Below are 20,644 nucleotides of genomic sequence, written 5' to 3'. Positions count from 1 at the left end.
AGAATTATCCAGTTGGCGACATATTTTAAACTATTCCCCCCATCCTTCAACTGGATCTCATTTGTTCCAATAGGGCACTGGTGTGGGATGGGTATAGACAAGGTGAATGATTGTCCTTATGTGAGAATGTGACTACAATTGACTTTACTTGGTAACTAAAGAACTTTTAGATAGAATGTTAGGACTAGTTGAATAAATCCATCCATTTTTTCTGCATCCCTCCTGCTATCTCTCTAGTCCAAACCATAATCATCTTTAACTAGGACTTCTTACAATAGTCTAACTCATTTCCTTCTACTTTTCCTATTCCCTTCTAACTCATCATCTACATTGCAGTGATATAATCTGTTTTTTTTTTTCTTTGTTTCAGTGACACTTTTCCTTGCTTTAATATTTTTTTTTTTGCCTTTTTCTGCTTTTGAAATGAGCTCTCAATTACAAAACATAAAAGTCCACTAAAAAATGCCAGCTCTTGGCATACCATGGAGAAGCTCACAAGTAAGGACAGATCACAACAGCAGCGGGTGGCAAGAGGTAGGAAGTGATTAAATCAGTGGTTACAAATGTTCACAGGAAGCTAAAACTATCCAACAGGTTGTGCCCTAATGTTAGCACGGGTTAGACTAGTCATCACCTTGATGTGTGGCCTCAGTGTGTTTGGGTTCAGATCTTACAAGACAATACAATTTCTTCTAGTTAAGGGTTCTTGGCTTGCACCAATCACAGGGTGGCCAGAGAGCACTAGACCAGTAATCCCCATCACCTATTTAATACATGCCCCCCCTCACCTCCCCTCTAGTAACCATCATTTTGTTCTCTATAATTAAGAGTCTGTTTCTTGGTTTGTGTGTCTCTCTCTTTTTCCCTTTGCTCATTTGTTTTGTTTCTTAGATTCTACATGTGAGTGAAGTCATATGGTATTTGTTTTTCTCTGACTGACTTATATCACTTAACATAATACTCTAGCTCCATCCATGTCATTGCAGATGGTAAGATTTCATTCTTTTTGATGGTTGAGTAATATTCCTGTGTGTGTGTGTGTGTGTGTGTGTGTGTGTGTGTGTGTGTGTATCACATCTTCTTTATCCATTCTTCAGTCAGTGGATGCTTGGGCTGGTTCCATAATTTGACTATTGTAGATAATGCTGCTGTAAGCATCAGGATGCTGTATCCCTTTGATTTAGCATTTTTGCATTCTTTGGGTAAATACTTATAGAGCAATTGCTGGATCATAGGGTAATTCTGTTTTTAACTTTCTGAGAAATCTCCATACTGTTTTCCAGAGTAGCCGCACCAGTTTGCATTCCCACCAACAGTGCAAGAGGGTTCCCCTTTCTCCACATCCTTGCCAACACCTCTTGTTTCTTGTGTTGTTGATTTTAGCCATTCTGACAGGTGTGAGGTGATATCTCATTGTAGTTTGATTTGTATTTCCCTGACAATGAGTGGTGTTGGACATCTTTTCATGTGTCTGTTGGCCATCTATTCCATCTTTGGAAAAATGTCTGTTCATGTCTTTTGCCCATTTTTATTTGGATTATTTGGTTTTGGGGTGTTGAACTTTATAAATTTTTTGTATATTCTGGATACTAACCTTTTATCAGATATGTCATTTGCAAATATCTTCTCCCATTCCATAGGTTGTCTTTTAGTTTTACTGATTGTTTCCTTCACTGTGCAGAGCTTTTTATTTTGATGAAGTCCCAACAATTTATTTTTGCCTTTGTTTCCCTTGCTTTAGGAGACATATCTAGTAAGAAGTTGCTACCGCTAATGTCAAAGAGGTTACTGCCCGTGTTCTCCTCTAGGATTTTAATGGTTTCCTGTCTCATATTTAGGTCTTTCATCCATTTTGAATTTATTTTTGTATATGGTGTAAGAAAGTGGTCCAGTTTCATTCTTTTTCATGTTGCTGTTCAGTTTTCCCCAGCACCATTTTTTGAAGAGATTTTTTCCCATTGGATATTCTTTCCTGCTTAGTCAAAGATTAATTGACCATATGTTGTGGGTTCAGTTCTGGGTTTTCTGTTCTGTTTTATTGATCCCTCTGTCTATTTTTGTGCCAGTCCCAAACTGTTTTGATCACTACAGCTTTGTAATATAACTTGAAGTCCAGAATTATGATGCTTCCCGCTTTGCTTTTCTTTTTCAAAGTTGGTTTGGCTATTCAGGGTCTTTTGTGATTTCATACAAATTTTAGGATTGATTTTTAAAAAAATATTTATTCATTTATTTAGTTGAGAGAAAGAGAGAGCACGAGAGGAGGAAGGGTCAGAGGGAGAAGCAGACTCCCCGCTGAGCAGGGAGCCTGATGTGAGACTCGATCCTGGGACTCCAGGATCATGATCTGAGCCGAAGGCAGTCACTCAACCAACTGAGCCACCCAGGCGCCCTCAGATTGCTTGTTCAAGCTCTGTGAAAAATGCTGTTGTTATTTTTATAGGGATTGCATTAAATGTGTAGATTGCTTTGGGTAGTATAGCCATTTTCTTCAGACTTGGAAAAGCTGAAAATTTATTATGATAAATAATAGCTTTGGTACCTTGTGGCTATTACAAATATTAATGTTAAAAATTGTGCCTGTGACAAATGAAAAATTATGTAGCCAGGGAAACACCTGTGATGGCATTGCCTATGATGACATTGTTGGGTTAGTTTCCTTTAATAGATTAATATTTCTTAGTATTGACTAATCATTAAAATGCTTTCACATAAATGTTCTTTTTTAAAAATTTTCCTTCTATTTTCTGGATTTAGGTTCTTTTTTAAAAATTAACATATCATGTATTATTTGTTTCAGGGGTACAGGTCTGTGATTCATCAGTCTTACATAATACCCAGTGCTCATTACAACACATGCCCTTCCCAGTGTCCATCACCCAGTTACCTCATCCCTCCACCCCCCTTCCCTTCAGCAACCCTCAGTTTGTTTCCTATGATTAAGAGTCTCTTACGGGTAGTATAGACATTTTAGCAATATTTGTTCTTCCAATCCATGAGTATGGTGACGTGGGAGATAAAGGAGAGAAGTTTGGGCATGACGTTCGAAAAGGCAAGAAGAGATAGAGTGTGGGGGGCTTGGCCTCGTGTAGGAACAGTCAGTTAATTCTTTATAATGGGGGGAAGGCAGGGAGCCTTACATTGTTACATTGTTCACATTATATTTTTGTTGTGGATTTGTTTGTTTTCCACATACTATGAACCTTTTAAGAGTAGTAGGTGTGAATGTCTTGTTCATTTTGTGGTAGGAGTTTGTATGTTCCATTTCTCTTCCTTATGCAACGCCTGGCACACAAGAGGCACACAACACATGTTGGAATGGAGCAAATGCAGTCACTGTGCTGAGCCTGTATGTGTTTTATCTTCTCATTCAGATTGGATTATTTCCATCAAATGTTGACAACCAGATTGATTTAATTGTGTTTCTCTTGTCTGCGCCTACAGATAGGTTGACCAACTGGTAGAGCTGATTGACAGGAATGGCTGTGTTTCTACCAAAATCAATGATGCTTTGTAGAAATAAGATCAGCGACCTTTTGATGCCTCATTTTGCAGTGGTCCTGGTTATAGTTTCAACATGAACTTACTATTTACTTTACCTCTGAGCCTCCTGAAAGCTATCCATTCTTCCTCAGAATACATTTGTTATTTTAGTTTACCATTCATATGGCATATATCATTATCTGTTATTATCTAACCTACCGAGTGCATGGGAAACTCTTTGAGAATGGGGACTACACCTTCATTGTGTTTTTCCTCAAAATCCTTTGTACAATCTCTGGTTAGAAAACATGTCTTCATCACTAAATTAAAAATCCCTAGTCCAGGACCTGGTACAAGTTAGATGCCAAATAAATATTTGTTGAATGACTACATGAGTGAATGATTATTGTCTGTGGTGTTTATTGATGATGCACAGACCAGCTCTCCTTTCCTGTTTGATGTGCCTATCCCCCAGCTTTTCATTGCTTTGCTCCTAGTAGCTCACACCTAAAATCTTTTCCAAGGGACTATCTTTGGGCCACTGGAGCTGGCATCACGTAGATGCTCCAAGAACAAGAAGTCCTTGGGATTTTATGCCTTCCCCTTGGTAACCAGTATCCAATGGCTGAGATGCAAGAATTTGGAGGTCTAGCTGTCATGCCTCAGTGCAGTGCAGGCTTCCAAGTGCAGTTTATACTCTAGAGCTCCCTGTGGGATCAGGCTAAGGCCGGGACTTTGCCTGAAATTGCATGCAACCTTGCTTGGCTTCTATCTTGCTTGCCTTGCTCTTTTGTAGGTTTCTCCTAAGAACACTTTCTTAGTGAATCACTTGCACGCTCACCCTTTCCTTAGGGTTTGCTTCCTGGGAACTTTATTTAAGACAGTGCATGTTTATAATCAGGTAATGTTAGGGTCAGGAATCATATCCACGCTCTCTAAGAATGTTAAGTTCTGCTGTTGCAGTTGGTAGCTCCTGATAGTTTTTGGATTTATATTACTGCCAACTAAAACTGTAAGTGACTGTGAACTAAATTTGGTATTTGATTTGGTTGTTGGGTAAGAAGTAGCTTCACTATTTCAGTAAATAATTGTTATTGAATTTAGTAAATATCTATTGAATTACAGGTCTTTCTAACATCAAGTCAGAATGCATTTTTCTTAACTTTCTACTCTTTATTTATACACATCTCTGCCCTCTCTCCTTAAGCAAGGATAACAGAATTAATTGTATAATCAATTTTTATATGATTGAGTACAGCTTTCTTTTGTCTTCCTGTTGAATATAAATATCCATTTCCACATACTGAGTAAACCATTTATTTTATTTTTTTAGTGATTTGAAAAGAACACAAACTCCTTTATCTGTAAAATGGGATTGGAAGTAATGCATTTTAGAACTTAAAAGCACTTTAGTCAACACCTTCATTTTATAAGTGAGAACATTTGAAGCCCAAAGAGGTTAAGTAATTTGTTTAATATCACCCAGCTTGCTTAGTGGCAGAGCAGGACTAATGCCCAACTCCCAGGCTGCTGTGTTCTCTATTGCTCTACAAAACGCATATTTCTTATTTACAGAATTAATATGAGGATTAGGGGCCACATCTGTGAAAAATAGGTTTAGCCTTTGGAAAGAAAGATGCTGGATAGCTTTATGAAATCTTTATGAAAACTAATCTCATTTTAACCTTTTCTGTACAATTGTTAGTTTTGTTCAGTTTGTGTTATTTGCCTCAGGCTTCTTTTTGTCCAAGGACTAGATAATATACAATGCTTGATTTAAAAATCAATATTAAGTATCCAAATTGTGTTAGAAATATGAAATACTTCCGCTGGTTTTGAAGCTGGGAGCAGTTGTAGACAGACTTCCAGAGTGGCAATCACTTATGTACATGAAAAATTGCTCTTCTTACTTAGCATATTGGGAATAAGGACAGTTGGTTCCAAAGAAAAGAAGGAAGCATAAATTATATTTTGTTCAGCCTGGTAATACTTCCAAAGCTTGATGCAATGTATCTTTAACAAACCATGAATTTTCTCTCCTGCAGAGCCACCATATCCTGCCTACTTACAGCATAGTCAGGGCACCATTATACTAATCCACCGTACCTTCATATCTCTAGCAAGCACATTTAAGTGATAACTTGAATATTTATTTTGATGCAAAGTGTATAAATCTTCTCTATGTCATCTTGTAAAGCGAGGAAATTGTGACTCGCTCAACTTGGTTACTTTAATTGTTCAAGTTTGGTTCTTTTAGCCACAGCGTGCTTTGATATATGACTAAGAATACTGTTTAATTTTTGTAGTATTCACAGTGATTTGTGTAGATTCATATAGGCAGAGAAGATAAAATTTGAATACCAAAAGGCTAAAGTAACTTTCATATATATTTTTAATTAGGTACGATTATATGCAAGACCCGATGCTATCAGAAGAGGATCTGGGGACTATGCTCTCCATATAACAAAGAGATTAATAGAATTTTACGAAGACTACTTTAAAGTGCCCTATTCCTTGCCAAAACTAGGTAAGTATTTTCTTGGTTATTTTAATGGAAGGGATTCTTGAAGGTAGAAATTTGTCTTCATGCATTTATTTGAGACATGAAAATTCCAAGAATTATATTTTTAGAGAAGATGAGCATGAAAAATAATTTCTTCTGAAGAGGTAAAATAAAACTTACTGTTTCTTAAATCTTGCCAAGAATTCCTCATAGGAATTAAGAAAGGCATTATGTAAGTTTAGGTTTCCAAAAGATAACTCAAGTAGATATAATCATTGAATATGTGCTATGGAGGGGTGCTTGCCAACATCTCATTTAATCCTCAGAAGTACTAGATGGGTAGGTACTGTTAGAACATTTGCCACTCACAGGACTTGACATCCAGGGAATCTGTCTTTCATTCAGACAGCTAGTAAGTGGTGAGCTGGGATTTCAAGCTAAGTCTTAATGACTCCCAGAACTCTTCTATGTTTTACACTGAGAAGATACTCGTTGATTATTTTCTCTGTCCTAATTCTCAGCTCTTGGACCACAATGTGTTAGTTATCCCTCACATTATTTTTGTCCAGTAATATTTCAGTACAGTTGTAGCAAGTAGAATAAAAACAAAGCAGAAGGGAAATTGTATAAGGGAGATTACGTTCACCATGAATACTCTGATGTTTCTTCCTTTTACAAAGATGATATGATATGTTCAATAGTTGCTTGTTGATTGAATAAATGAATTTTATGATCCTAATTTGAGTGAAGCTCCCACTTTTGCAGGGGAGTGAACTATGACTTTCCAGGAAGTTAAAAAGGGTACATGTACCCATTAGAAATGCTGAAGTTATTTTTCCTTCTCGGAAAACCTGTTTTGAAATATTACATCATGGCAGTCTTTTGTTCCTCACCCACCATCTTTTTTCCTTCCCAAGAACATTTTTGATCAGCATCCACATAAAAGTGATTGTTCATTGGCAAGAATAAAGTGCTTACCTGATCAAAAGTGTTGGTATTTGAACCACAGGTTCCTCTCTCTGGAGAACTGGGCCTATTTTATTAAAGTAATCGCTGGCTGTGTAGCTTTATTGGTCTTACAATGAGTAGTTTAGAAAATAGGTAGAATAGTTGATATTGTTACCAAAATGGGTGTGGCATACAATTTTAAGGAATGATATTACAAAATTCCGAGGTCTTCTTGAAATATGTGCTCTTAGAATCCATATGATTTGATTTCAAATTTCTTTTTTTTTTTAATTTTTAATTTTAATTTTTATTATTATTATTTTTTTATTTTATTTATTCGACAGAGAGAGAGAGAGCGAGAGAGGGAACACAAGCCGGGGGAGTGGGAGAGAGAGAAGCAGGCTTCCCGCCAAGCAGGGAGCCTGATGTGGGTCTCAATCCCAGGACCCTGGGACCATGACCTGAGCTGAAGGCAGACGCTTAACGACTGAGCCACCCAGGCACCCTGATTTCAAATTTCTAAACAAAATTGTATTTCAGATAGGATCTATATTTAGTTTAGTTTTGTTCTCTCTTCTTTCCCTCTTTCTCTTTTTCCCCTCTATATCAACTTCTCTATTAGAATCTGTTACACTGAAATCTCCCTGGTAGGCACCCAAGGCAGGAAGGGCTATCTGACCTCATTTGCATGGGAGGTGACACTGTTCTCTCTACTCCAGGTAAAACCAGCTGGGAACTTCCCAGCTTGACCCTAATGTAAAATTCACAAGTGCTTATGTTGCAAGTTCAGCAAGAGAAATAAAATGTGAATCTTTGTCCCCTTCAGACCAGTAATTAGTAGAGGAACTCAATTTATAACTTCAGGGGGTTCCATGTAACTGTCAGCTTGCAGCAGGAAGCACTTCTGTTCCTCTCTTTCACTCACAATTGAACCATGAAGGCTTTCATCTGGTAGAAAAGAGCTTTGTTCACTGTTACTATTACTTGTTAAGCTCCTTATGGTGTATATAATTGAATGATTTGACTAACCCCAGCACACTCCTTTGTATGTATCTAGGGGAGTTACCACAGCCCATGGCAGTTTATAAAATTTCTTTTAAAGTTCTACTTATTTTATGTATCTATAGATATTTAGATCTATATATTAATGGATTTATGAGTATGTTTTCTAAATACTCCTTACATAAAATTCCTAAGCACAGAAGCATTTTGACAAATCCTTAGTTTCCATTGTATATAATGATTAAATAAGTTCTATGGAAACCAACTCAGTCTTTCTTAATGGTGCTTGTAGATGTATCCTGGATGTCAGCTGCATCTGCCTTGAGCCCTTCAGATCTACCTAGGATGGTTTCCAAGACCTATTCTACCCTCTCTCCCTTCTATCTTTCCTTCCATTCTTCTTTTCTTCTTTTCCCTCCCTCTTTTCTTCCTTCCCTCATTTATTTAATAAGCACTATTGAGTGCCCCCCCCGTGGGTACTTTTCTATGTGATGGGGATACAGCAGTAAATAAAAAAGGCAAAAATCCCTTTCCTTCTGGGGCTTATGTTCTGTTAAGTAGAGACAGGCATTAAAGCAATTATTAACACATGTAGTATATCAAATGGAGATAAGTGCCATTACAAATAAAGCTAGAATGGAGGTATAAGTAGTGTGGGGGGCAGGTGAGGCATGGGAAGGGAGCTGAAATTTTAAAATGAGTGAATACAGAAGGATTCATTGGGAAGCGAACTTTTGAGCAAAGAACCTAAGGGAGTGAAGGAGCAAGCCAAATGGATATTATGGGACAAGGATATGGGCATATAGGCAGAGGGAACAAAGTGCCCAGACTTGGAGATGGGAGCTTGTTGCTCTATTTGAGGGACACAAAAAGGCAAGTAGGCAAGTATGACTAGAACAGAGTGAGTAAGTGGGTGAGAAGGGAGATGAGGTCAAGGAAGGAGTAATGGGTGGGTAGCAGATCATGTAGAGCCAGTAGGCCATGGTAAGGACTCTGGCTTTTTCTTTTTTCTTTTCTTTCTTTTTTTTTCTGGGTAGATGGAAATCTATTGGTCAGTTTTGAATATAGCCTTCCCAACAATACTAGCTCCCAATGTCAGTAGTGCTGAGGTTGAGAGACCCTGATGAGGGGAAAGGGCAGAGCATGAAAAACAGATAAGAGGCTCCAGCAAAATTCAGGCAAAATATGATGGTTGCTTAGATTAAGATGTTAACAGTGAGGTAGTTGGAAGTGGTCCAATTCTTGATATATATTGAAAACAGAGACAAAAATATTTGCCGATGAACAGAACGTGAGATGTGAGAGAGAGAGACCAAGGACAGCTCCAAGGGTTTTTGTTTTTTGTTGCTTTTTTTGGCTTGAGAATGAGAAGGATGGAATTACCTTTTACTGAGACAGAATGATTGTGGAAGGAGATGATTTTTGAGACTGATGTGTCTGTTAAACATTTAAGTAGCACCTTGATGTCTGAAAGGAATTCAAATAGACAGTTGAATTTATAGATATGGAGTTTGGGTGAGTAATCTGGCTAGAGATTTCCACTTGCCAGCATATGATGATATAGATGGGCTCTCCAGGGCTGTGAGAGCAGATAGAAAGGAGAATAGGAACAAGGAGGGACTGATCCAGTGTTTAGAGGTTAAGGACATTAAGAGCCAGTAAAGGCTACGGAGAAGGAGCACCTGGTTGAGACACTAAGAAAACAGGTATCTACAGTTTCTGGGTGTCTAGTGATAGATGAGCAGATGGTAAATTGTGGAAAGTCAAGTTGGATGGAGACTGAGAATTGACCATTTACTGGTCCTAGCCATGTGAATGTCAGAGTGACCTTGACAAGAGCAGTTTCAGGGCAAAGGTCTGATGAGTGTGTTCAGGAACAAATGGAGGTGAGGCTGGGAGGGGAAACTGACTAGAGTCAGTGAGTTTAGACCATAGATTGGCACTTCTGAAAATTCCCCATGGGGACTGTTCTTCTGGGAATAGAGGGGAAGGGAGAAATATTTGTATTCATTCTATCTAGTACTGCTCACTTCTGGATAAGAGCTGTTTCTTTGAACTGGTAGCTGGCAGATCTGTTCTCGTCCCAAACCATGTCAAGGGAGACATGGAACTTGCCTTTCTTTGATTTGCATTAGAAAACCAAAAATCAGAACAAATAAGAAAACTCTCCATCCATTAACCTGACACTACTGAAGCTTGGGAGGTGCATGCATGAATGCCAGGGTGTTACATTGCAAAAACCAAAATGAAACCAAGCAAACTCATAAAATATTGGATCTTCCTTTCCTTAAAAGTCACTTTGCTGTTCTGTCATAAATTCTGCAATAGCTTCTCTCTCACCAAGTTCTTTTTCATTTCCAATGCTGAATTGTTTAACTTCCTCTACTGTGGCATCATCTCATGCTAGCTCATCTCTTAAGGATTTGAGTTTCCACTCCAAGTAGTTTATCAAAATGGTTCCCTAAGAGGAATTCTGATGCTTGCTGTTAGGACAGTAATCTATTCTCCTTGTTGCACAAAGATATTCCTTTAACATTTTAAGCCAAAATAGGCAGCCAGTGTACACTGTATGAGGATTTGTTTTTAAAATCTCTAAATTAGGTAATTAAAACTTATTTGTATGAGGTTTGTAGAGATTTCCTCTTTACTGGTGTTAGGTTATAATGAGAGGTGTAGAGTCTAGAGGAGACAATACAGGAAGCCTTTCTATAACTGTGTGCCCTAATTTCCCAAGAACTCTCAGAGGCATGGAGGTTTACTTTAAAACAAGATTATTGTAGAAATATAAAGAATTAAGTTATCTTTCCTCTTATCTCAAAAACATTGACCACAGCTACAAAAACGAATGGGTTTGTATTTACAAAATATGGGCCACTCTTAAGGACTTTGTACATTCTAACCCATTTACTCTTTTTTTCACAGCCTTTTGAAGTAGTACCTGTTATTTTCTCATTTTCCAGGTGAGGAAATTTAGGCACTAAGTGACTACGTAATGTACTCAGTTCACACAGCAGGAATTAGTGGATTTATAATTCAAGCCCAGGCTGTCTGGCTCCAGAGCCCTGAGATTCTGCTGAAACAGATCCCAGGAATGTTGAGAATTCAGAGAATTAAATGTGGATCACCTTAATGAACTAGAAAATCTGATTGCTAGAGGAATAATGTAATAGCTATTTTTGTTAATTTCATATTGATGTTAAAAGTAATATATGGTCCTTGTAAAGAATTTGGAGACACATTAAAAATTAAAGAAGCACATGTTTTATAACTCACCATGTCATCAACTAGTAGAAGATATATTTGAATATTTTATTTTATTCTTTTAATTCCAGTATAGTTAACATACAGTGTTATATTAGTTTCTGGTATACAATATAGTGATCCAACACTTCCATACATCCCCCAGTGGTCATCATGACAAATGCACTCCTTAATCCCCATCTTTTATTTTACCCATCCTCCACTCTATATTTGAATATTTTAAATGTTTTCTTTATCATAGCTGCTTTATTAGTTAATTAGGTGGCAGATAAAGTGACTCAGATTTGTATTATTTTGTTATTCATCCTATTTGTATTTCAATTAATTATGGCAGATAGTTTTTAGTTTCCTTTTGCTGTTATTTCATAATTTGTAAATCAGTAAGTTTTGTAAAGGAGTTTGCTTGATTGCTTCTTTTCAGCACACTGCTTTTATGAAGAATTCATTACCTATTTGGCACAGTGCTGTGATTGTAGAAAGAGCCACAGGTATTTTGTAACAAGAATTTCTGGCCTCAAGGAGATTGTGGTTTTGTTGAGGAGAGAATACAGTATTTACTAAAATTAATGGATTAGAGACTCACACAATAGGGAATATAATCAAACACCGAAATTTTGTAGAGCAAAAATATAGTACCATGTTAAGTTAAGAATGTGGGATCATTGCACAATGCTATAGGCATGAAATGCACATAAAAACAAACTTTATCTTTACTTGAGTCCTGAAAAAGAAATACATTCAGTCGGAGGAGGGAGAAGTCATTTTGAGATTTGTGTACTAGGGAAAGCCCATGGATACCTTGGGCTTTATGTATCATGTTGATAGAGTCTATTTATTTTTCTATAATAGGGTAAGTTACGGGGTAACTTATGGGATAAAAGGCCCTATTGAAGTTCATGAATAGGAGAGCCTAGCTTGAATGATTACGTTTTAAGCTGTCACCAGATACATTCATTTTTTTATTGTAGTGGTGGTGATGATGATGATGATGGTGATGATAATGGGCTATTTGCAAATAGTAAAACTTTGGAGATTTTTCCTTCATAAAATATTTGTATTGACTGCTAAGTAGTTCACTCTCTGTGGTTATATATCTTTTTCTTTATTTTTTAAATTATTTTAAAGATTTTATTTATTTATTTGTGAGAGAGCGAGAGAGAGAGATCATGACCTCAGCAAAAATCAAGAGTTGGATGCTTAGGGTGGCTCAGTCGTTAAGCATCTGCCTTCAGCTCAGGTCATGATCCCAGGGTCCTGGGATCCAGCCCTGTGTCAGGCTCCCACTCAACAGGGAGCCTGCTTCTCCCTCTCCCACTCCCCCTGCTTGTGTTCCCTCTGTCTCTCTCTCTCTGTCAAATAAATAAATAAAATCTTAAAAAAAAGAAAGAGTTGGACGCTTAACCGGCTGAGTCACCCAGGCACCCCATATCTTTTTTCTTTAAGCAATGGATATATTTGTTGTTTCTAATTTGAAATGGTAATTATATAATCCTATTTCCATCTTAGCTTTACATCTTACACCTCAGTTATTATTTGAGACTTCATTTTTTTTTTAAATTATGACTTTATTTTTTTTTTACCTTGCTTTTGCTTAGGTAAATATTGAATACTCTGTATATATTTATTGACCCAAGTAATACTGCTTTTAAAAATAAAATCTCTAGAGTTTCTTTATATAGGCTGGTCTAATTATTTATAATGTCAGTTTACTCCCAAGATGCTTTTTTCAACCAGAATTCCTAAAAATATTTGGAATTATACTGGATCTGTTTAATTCTATGGTTTTTTAGTGGAAACTAATGTAAGGCTCTCCCTGTGGATTAACATTCTAGTACATTATTAAGGGAACAGATGAGGCAGTACTTTGCCTTCTGGGTTACCAGGTACTGTAGAGAAAAGAGTTTCCTTAAGTGACTATCCTTTCTCCCCTCTTTAGAATCAAATAAATATAGTCTCTCCCTATTTTATAAAGGTAATTCATTTCTGAAAAACCCTTCATATGGTGATTTTCTCATAAACCAAAAGAGCAGTTATTGTTTCTCTCAATGGAAAAGATTTTTTATATATTCCTAACCCCCACTCTAACAACCATTTGTAGTAAAACAACACCAAATCCTATTAAAATAGACACAGTTACTCCAATATATTACAGTTATTTTAACACAATTTAACAAGGCATTTTCCCCTTCATTAATTATTCCATAATATGGCCACTTAACTGCTCTTGTTAAGCTATTTTGCAGCTATTACATGCTATACACTTCCTAGACTATACTAACAAACAAAACATATATATGATATTCAGTGTTTATGATATTTAATCATTAATGCAAAAAAAGAGAAACAAACAGAACAGTAAAGAAGAAAGAAATCAATGAAACAATGCATTTTAGTGGGAATGATGCATGAGATTATTACTGCTGTAAACTAGAAAACCACAGGTATACTGAGTGGAGAATTTAATGCAACAAAAACCAACTACAGGACTGAATTAACTAATTAATTCAGCAAGCATTTATTGAGTAGTTAGGATGTACATTGTACTCAGGAATGATAATAAATTGCCTCTTCCACTAGGAGCTTAAAATCTAGTTGAAGAGATGTTTTTTATTATTTTGCTAGTTAACCAGTATTGTTCCATGTTCAATTTGCTTACTACCCTCCTTCCTCCTTTTCCAGTTTTAAGAATTTCAAATCTTCACAGCTTTGGATTTACTCCTAAGTATATTTTCACTGAATTTAATCAGGGTTTGAGAAAGATTGCTTATCTCGAAAATAAATGCAATTTTAGAAAGTGCTTAATTTAATCAGGGCATATTTATAAAGAGTCCTCCAAGGCATTGTTGCACATTTTCCAACGGAGATAGTTGGCCCTTACAACCTGGCCATTAAGTTAGGAAATAACTCCTTCCAATGTTTTTATATGTAGTCATTGCTTAGGCCTTGTGCCATATACTCTGTATTCTTTCCTATTACTGTAGGTCAAATAGTGTTGCTCCAGCTTTGGACACCTCCTCCTTTGTGCACTTGACCCCGTCCTTTCTCACCTGCTCAAGGATATCACTTTAGCAGTTTTCCCTTCTCACTCCTGAATCCTGGATCTTCAATTTTCTCTATTGGATCTTTCCTCATCAGCATTAAAAATATGGTGTTGTTTCTCTCATCTTAACCACACACATGCACACTCCAGCTACTGCACCATTCTCTCTTTCCTTTTACAGCTGAACAGTTTGGAAGTGTTGTCTTTCAGCACTGATGCCAGTTTCTCTTTCCTTTGTCTCTTGAATGCCCTCTACATCAGCCTTTTGCCCCAACACTGTACTAAAACTGTTCTTGTCAAATTCAATTATGCCTCCACATTGCTAAATCCAATGGTCAGTTCTCAGTCCTCCTCTTGAGCTGTCAGCAGCATCTGACAGTTGTTCTCTCCAACCCCTTGAAACATATTTTTCTCTTGTCTTTCTGGAAAACACATTTTCCTGGTTTTGTTTTGTTTTTTTTTTCACCAGCTCACTGGCCATTCTTTCCAAGTCTGTTTTCCCCTTTCTTTCCCTCTCCAGCTAATTCATATTGGAGCATCTTGGGGCTCAGGTTTTGGACTTTTCTCTTTGCTATCTACATTGCTGGTGACCTCATCCAGCCTCATGGCTTTAAATACCACATGCTGATGCTGATGAGTTCCAGATATACAGATCCAGCCTGATTCTCTTCTCCACTCCAAACTTCTTCATTCTGCTGACTATCTGATGTCTACATTTGGATGCCTAATGAATATCTCAACTTAATATGTTCAAATTGGAGCTCCATATCTTACACCACTATCTTCCTTCTTTTGTAGTCTTTCCCATTTTAGGAAAGGGCAACTTTATTCCTTCAAAAGTTGTTTTGGTAAAAAAGATTGGAACTATAATCTTTTTGTCTCGTATTATACGTCCAAATCATCAACAAAAATTTTTGGTTTCATATTCTACATATATCCAGAATCTGACCACTTGTCACCATTTCCATGGTTACTACTCTCAGTCCAGCCTCCATGTTTTCTTGCCTGGGTCAAGAGTCCAACCGAAATGAAAGGTGGTGTGAGAACGTGAGATATTTGAATTTACTGAGTTTTTATGAAGGATATTGGACTTGTCTGATGATGTTGCTCTCCTGCTCAAACATTCCAATGGCTTTCCATTAGTAGTAGAATAGAATCCAGAACTCTTCCATTGTCCTGCAAGACCCCTGAGGATCTGGCCCCTTGCTGCTACTCTGACCTCATCTTCTACTTCTCTCCTACTCATTCTCCGTGTTTCAGCTACAGTGCCTTCCTTGCTGTTTCTCCACCATACCAAGCATGTGCCAATCTTGGGTCTTTGCACTTGTTCCTCCCTAAACCTAGAACACTTTTCCTTCAGATACATGCATAGTTGAAATACTGCCTTTTCCAGTGAGGTCTTCTGTGACCCTTCTATTTAAAATGCAACCTTACTGATTATTTCTTATCTCTTTTCCCTGATTCACTTTTCTCCATAGCACTTTTTGTTGTCTCCCTTAGTATATGTTTATGTTTTATTTGTTATCTGTCTCCAAGTACCCACGACCCCCACCCCAGGTGTAAGCTCTATGAGAGCAGACATTATTGTCTGTTCACTGCTCCATTCTCTTGGCCTAGAACAATGCCTGGCCCAAGGTAGGCACTTAATAAATTCTTGTTGAGTGAACAAGCAATTGCCAGTTTCTTCCTGTTTTAACCATCTTCACCACATTGGAGAGAAGACCCAAGCTTTGGCTGCTTTGTGAATCAAATAAAATATGATTTTTTTTTCAGTAACATAAAGAAATAATGGGAATATACCTTATAACCTTCTAAGGAAATTCTTTTTTTTTTTTTTATAAATGCAAGATCACATTGGTTGCTTCATGTAGAACAGACTGTTGGGGGAAGAGCGGGATGGGGGGCAAAGCCAAAGCCGAGAGAAGCCACTGCATTAATCTGAGAAATAATGTTGTATTGGACCAGAGTGGTGACAGTGGAGATGGTGAAAAGTGGGCAAATTTTGATATATTTTGAAAGGAGATTCAACAGGATTTACTACATTACAATAGGACTTCAAATGAAGGTTTGATGTCAGTTCCTCTCAACTAGAGTTTAGAAGATTATGACAAGCTTGAAAAACTATGAGCTTTCATTTTCTCCCATGGCTTACATTCCTATGTAGCTACAGTGAAAGGGAGCAATCTTTCTAGGCTTCTTTCTCTCTTTCTTGGTTATTTGAAATTAACATAGCAAGATAAATAATTTGTATTTTCTAGACAGAGCAGCTGTATTTAGAACAAAATAATGGCTGTAATAATCCTTTTCTGGGAGTGAGTTGCTTCCCTCACTGGCTTCACTGGTCACTCTGGAGTTAATTATAGCCAAATAGCAGTCCAAAGCCCTAGAGAAAGGGAGGAACATTTCATTAAAGTCTAGGCAAGGGATTACTGCTGACAGAAGCACTGACAATCAGGCGGTTTTAAAAGAAAGGTGACTATTCCCATAAACTTGAGAGCTAAAATAGCTTGTATTGAGATCAGAAGGTTTTTCAGAATAGCTTCATTTCAAGAAACTGAGACTGAGGGATAGTTGTGTAAATTAAGGTTAAGAATCCAAAAGTCAGTTAAGGCAAGATGCTCTATAAGAGAGAAGTAGTCAAAATACATTTTTTTTCTTTTCTTTGTTCCAGTGTATTTGTGACAATGTTCTTTATCTAATTCAGAACTTTTCAGATGTTTCCATTGTAAAGATATGCAGTGATTACTTCCTAATTGATTATCATTTGAAGGGTTAGGAACTTTAAGTGGTAATCCTGATCAAGACATGTTTACCTTTGGCATTAAGGTCTTTTGATCTTATCAGATAATGGAGGGTAATAAAAATCCTTGCTGTAAACCAAGGAATATCTACTTAGAATTTCATAGGATGGAAAGCAAATGTGCTGTTGTAAGCTGAGGAGGGTGTACTTTGTTTACTCTGTTGTCTAATGTAAGAGAAGGGTCCTCATCAAATCCATCAAACCATATAGAATTCAACTTGGATGGATATTGACAGATTTTTACAAGAAAATAGAACCTTTGAAAAAAATTCTAGTTAATATACAGATGATGTTATTATTTTGAGATTGAATTATTATTATAAAATCAGCTATTTTTTCAAGTTAAAAATTGTGACTCTGTTCACTATGACATTGGGGGATCCAGGACTTAGATGGAAACTTTTGGAGATTTCAGATGGAAAATGTGCTACTGTCCACCTTTTAGTGTTAAAATCTTTCATTACTGTCTGTGAGAATTTTGATGCTGCTGCTTATGGACTTTGAAATGTAAAACAGACTGAAGTGTAAAACAAACCTTAGCCTGTAAGGGAGGTTGCAATACACAAACAGAGCGAATCTAATATGGTAGTTGTAAATGAAGCCTTTAGGGCATTTCTGAAGCTTTTTAAAGGGTAATTTTAAAAGAAAGGGTGACTCTGGTAAGCGCTGTGAATTGTGCAAGACTGTTGAATCTCAGATCTGTACCTCTGACACAAATAATGCAATATATGTTAAGAAAAAAAAAAAGAAGAAGAAGAAGAAGGTAGCAGGAGGGGAAGAATGAAGGGGGGGAAATCGGAGGGGGAGACGAATCATGCGAGATGATGGACTCTGAAAAACAAACTGAGGGTTCTAGAGGGGAGGGGGGTGGGAGGATGGGTTAGCCTGGTGATGGGTATTGAGGAGGGCACATTCTGCATGGAGCACTGGGTGTTATGCACAAACAATGTATCATGGAACACTACATCTAAAACTAATGATGTAATGTATGGGGATTAACATAAGAATAAAAAAATTAAAAAAAAAGTAAAAGAAAGAGTGAGTTCCATATGCCATTTTTCAGTTGGAGGAATTTTAATGGTTTGTAACCTAGATTTATTCTTTATTGGCTTTATTTTTTTTTCTTTATGGATTCTGTCTTTGTATGGGAAATAACTCATGAACGACCTAGAGTGTGTCTTCAACAGTATAGAATAATATGTTTTTAAGCTTTTAAATTGTTTAGCATTTCTTTTTATTTTATAGACTGAAAAATATTCACTAAGCTGTAAAATAATTGGTAGGTTGACAATGTTTAGGATCATTTAGCTTCTTAAATACATTGATGCCTGTCAATTTTTATTAATATTAGTAAAGTCAGCTGGTACACGGTATGAAACTCGATGAGCTAAATTTCTCTAGTGGACAAAACCAACATTTCATGTCTGTATCAGAAATTTGGGTATACCCAAAATCATAATTTCTTACACCTATTGGTGTGAACTGAATTGTATCTCTTTCAAATTCATATGTTGAAGCTCTAACCCTTAATGTGACCATCCTTGGAGATTGAGGTAATTAAGAGGTAATTTGGAGGTCATAAAAATAGTCCTAATCTGATAGGATTAGGACTTTATAAGAAAGGGAAAAGAGAGATCTCTCTGTGTCTCTATTTTTCACGTGAGATCATGACAGCTGTCTACAATCTAGAAAGAGAGCTCCCACCAAAAGAACCTAACCAGGCTGGCAACATGACTTTGAATTTCTAGCTTCCAGAACTATGATAAAATTAATTTCTGTCATTAAAGCCACCCAGTCTGTGGTATTTTGTTATGGCAGCCCAAGCTGACTAATAATCCTATATGTAATTTTCAATACTGTTTGCTTAGGTTTGTGGTAGGATGCCAATGAAGACATGGCTAAAATAAAGATCCTAGCACCCATTTGAATTATTCAGGCCTTCCAGTAACAATTCTATTTTGCCTGAATTACTTTGATCATTTAAGAAGAAATTATTGATTTACCTTCTTAAATATCTGTTACTTTGCCTCACCCTGCCCTCTCATCGGTACTGAAAAAAGATCTGTGATTAGAAAGAATTTTAATCATTTAAAGAAGTCTCCATAATCAATATCATTGTGTTCAGCAAACTTTCTTTGTAAAGGGTCAGAAAGAAAACATTTTGAGCTTTGTGAATCATACCATCTCAGTAACAACTTTTCAACTCTGCCATAATAGCAAGGAGCCGTAGACAACATATAAATGAATGAGTGTGGCTATGTTCCAATAAAATTTCATTTACAGAAACAGATGGTTGGCCAGATTTGGCCCATAGGCTATAGTCTGCTGAGCCCTGCCTTACTAGATAACCTCTTCAGTTCAACAATATAAAAATTACAAATCCCTCAAACCAAGAGACCCTTATTAGGGATTTATTTTTTCTACATTTTTATAAATGTTTAAGAATCAAACTGAGTCAGTACATTCAAAATAATTAGTACACTTTGTTCTTCTTAAAGGCATCCATTTGCTCATAAGTACGTGCAGAATATACACATTGATAGAATTTACATTTGTATTAATAATTATTAATGTATTTATATACTATTTATCAATTTATTAATATATAAATTTTAAACTATATATGTTTGTATACAATTAGTTAATTTATATACCTAATTACATATTTGCATTTTATATATTACATATTCATATCCCATATTACATATTCACACAAAGACTATTATACTGAATACCCTAATATAATTTATTTCCCATTCACACTTAAAATGAATAGCATTTGAGAACTTTGACTTTTTTAGTCAGGATTAACATGCCCATTTTTCTCTAGACCTCTAATAATGTTCCATATTAAGAAGGGAGATAGTAGAGAGAAATGGCTGAGATTGAGGAGGGGAGGGGCGTGCTGGAGATTTGAGGAGAGGGAAGATGTAGGATAATTGTCCTGGAGAGGGGGAGAGCAAAATGACAACAGAAATATAGTATGATTGCTGCACAGCTTAAAGACCCACTTAACTCTGTGGTCATAAATTTAAAGTGAATGCCATGATCCAGGCAATGCAGGCACAGGACAGACATAAAGCAGGGCTGTGGAGGTTTTGGAGAAGAGAGAATGATGGAGAGAGGGGCAAAGGAGATGAAGATAGCAGCAAGGGAAAGACTGAACAGTTACAGTGATGCCTCATAGCATCTATCCTGGGTGAAATGGGATCTAGGAGATGAGAGGATGAATGGCTGTGAAAATGTGTAGAATTAATGGGTTGGGGATCCCAGGCAGGAGGAAGGTGACGTATTGTTGGAGCAGAAGCAGAAGAACAAGGCTGGGAAGGTAGGATGCTGCAAACAAGGACCAGGATGCTTGAAATGATGACATTTCCAGGTGGTACAGGCATTGGAAAAGACAATGTCCAGGGTATGACCACGGACTGGGTGGAGACAATGAAAAAGACTTTTGAATTAGGCAACTGGACTTAAATTTCAGATCTGTGGGTCTAATAAGAGATATTATTTTTACTAATACGATGCTTCTTCTCAAAGTCCTAAACTCACTAAGCCTCATGCCTAGACCACTGCAGCTCTGTTTCAGAACTTGGGCCACAGGAAGGTG

General features: G+C 36.9%; 1 protein-coding gene across 1 annotated transcript in view; it reads left to right on the top strand.

The window, feature by feature from the left end:
- The window catches only part of TRHDE (thyrotropin releasing hormone degrading enzyme), a 364,092-nt gene that overhangs the window by 98,476 nt on the left and 244,972 nt on the right, over nucleotides 1–20,644 (top strand). The window contains exon 3 of the mRNA XM_021678576.1: nucleotides 5,884–6,010. Within this exon, the coding sequence (XP_021534251.1) occupies nucleotides 5,884–6,010 (127 nt within the window). The remainder of the gene's footprint in view (nucleotides 1–5,883; nucleotides 6,011–20,644) is intronic.

Source organism: Neomonachus schauinslandi, chromosome 5 (assembly GCF_002201575.2).
Source record: "Neomonachus schauinslandi chromosome 5, ASM220157v2, whole genome shotgun sequence".
NCBI classification, from domain to species: Eukaryota; Metazoa; Chordata; class Mammalia; order Carnivora; family Phocidae; genus Neomonachus; species Neomonachus schauinslandi.
This window is presented reverse-complemented; position numbering and strand designations above follow the sequence as displayed.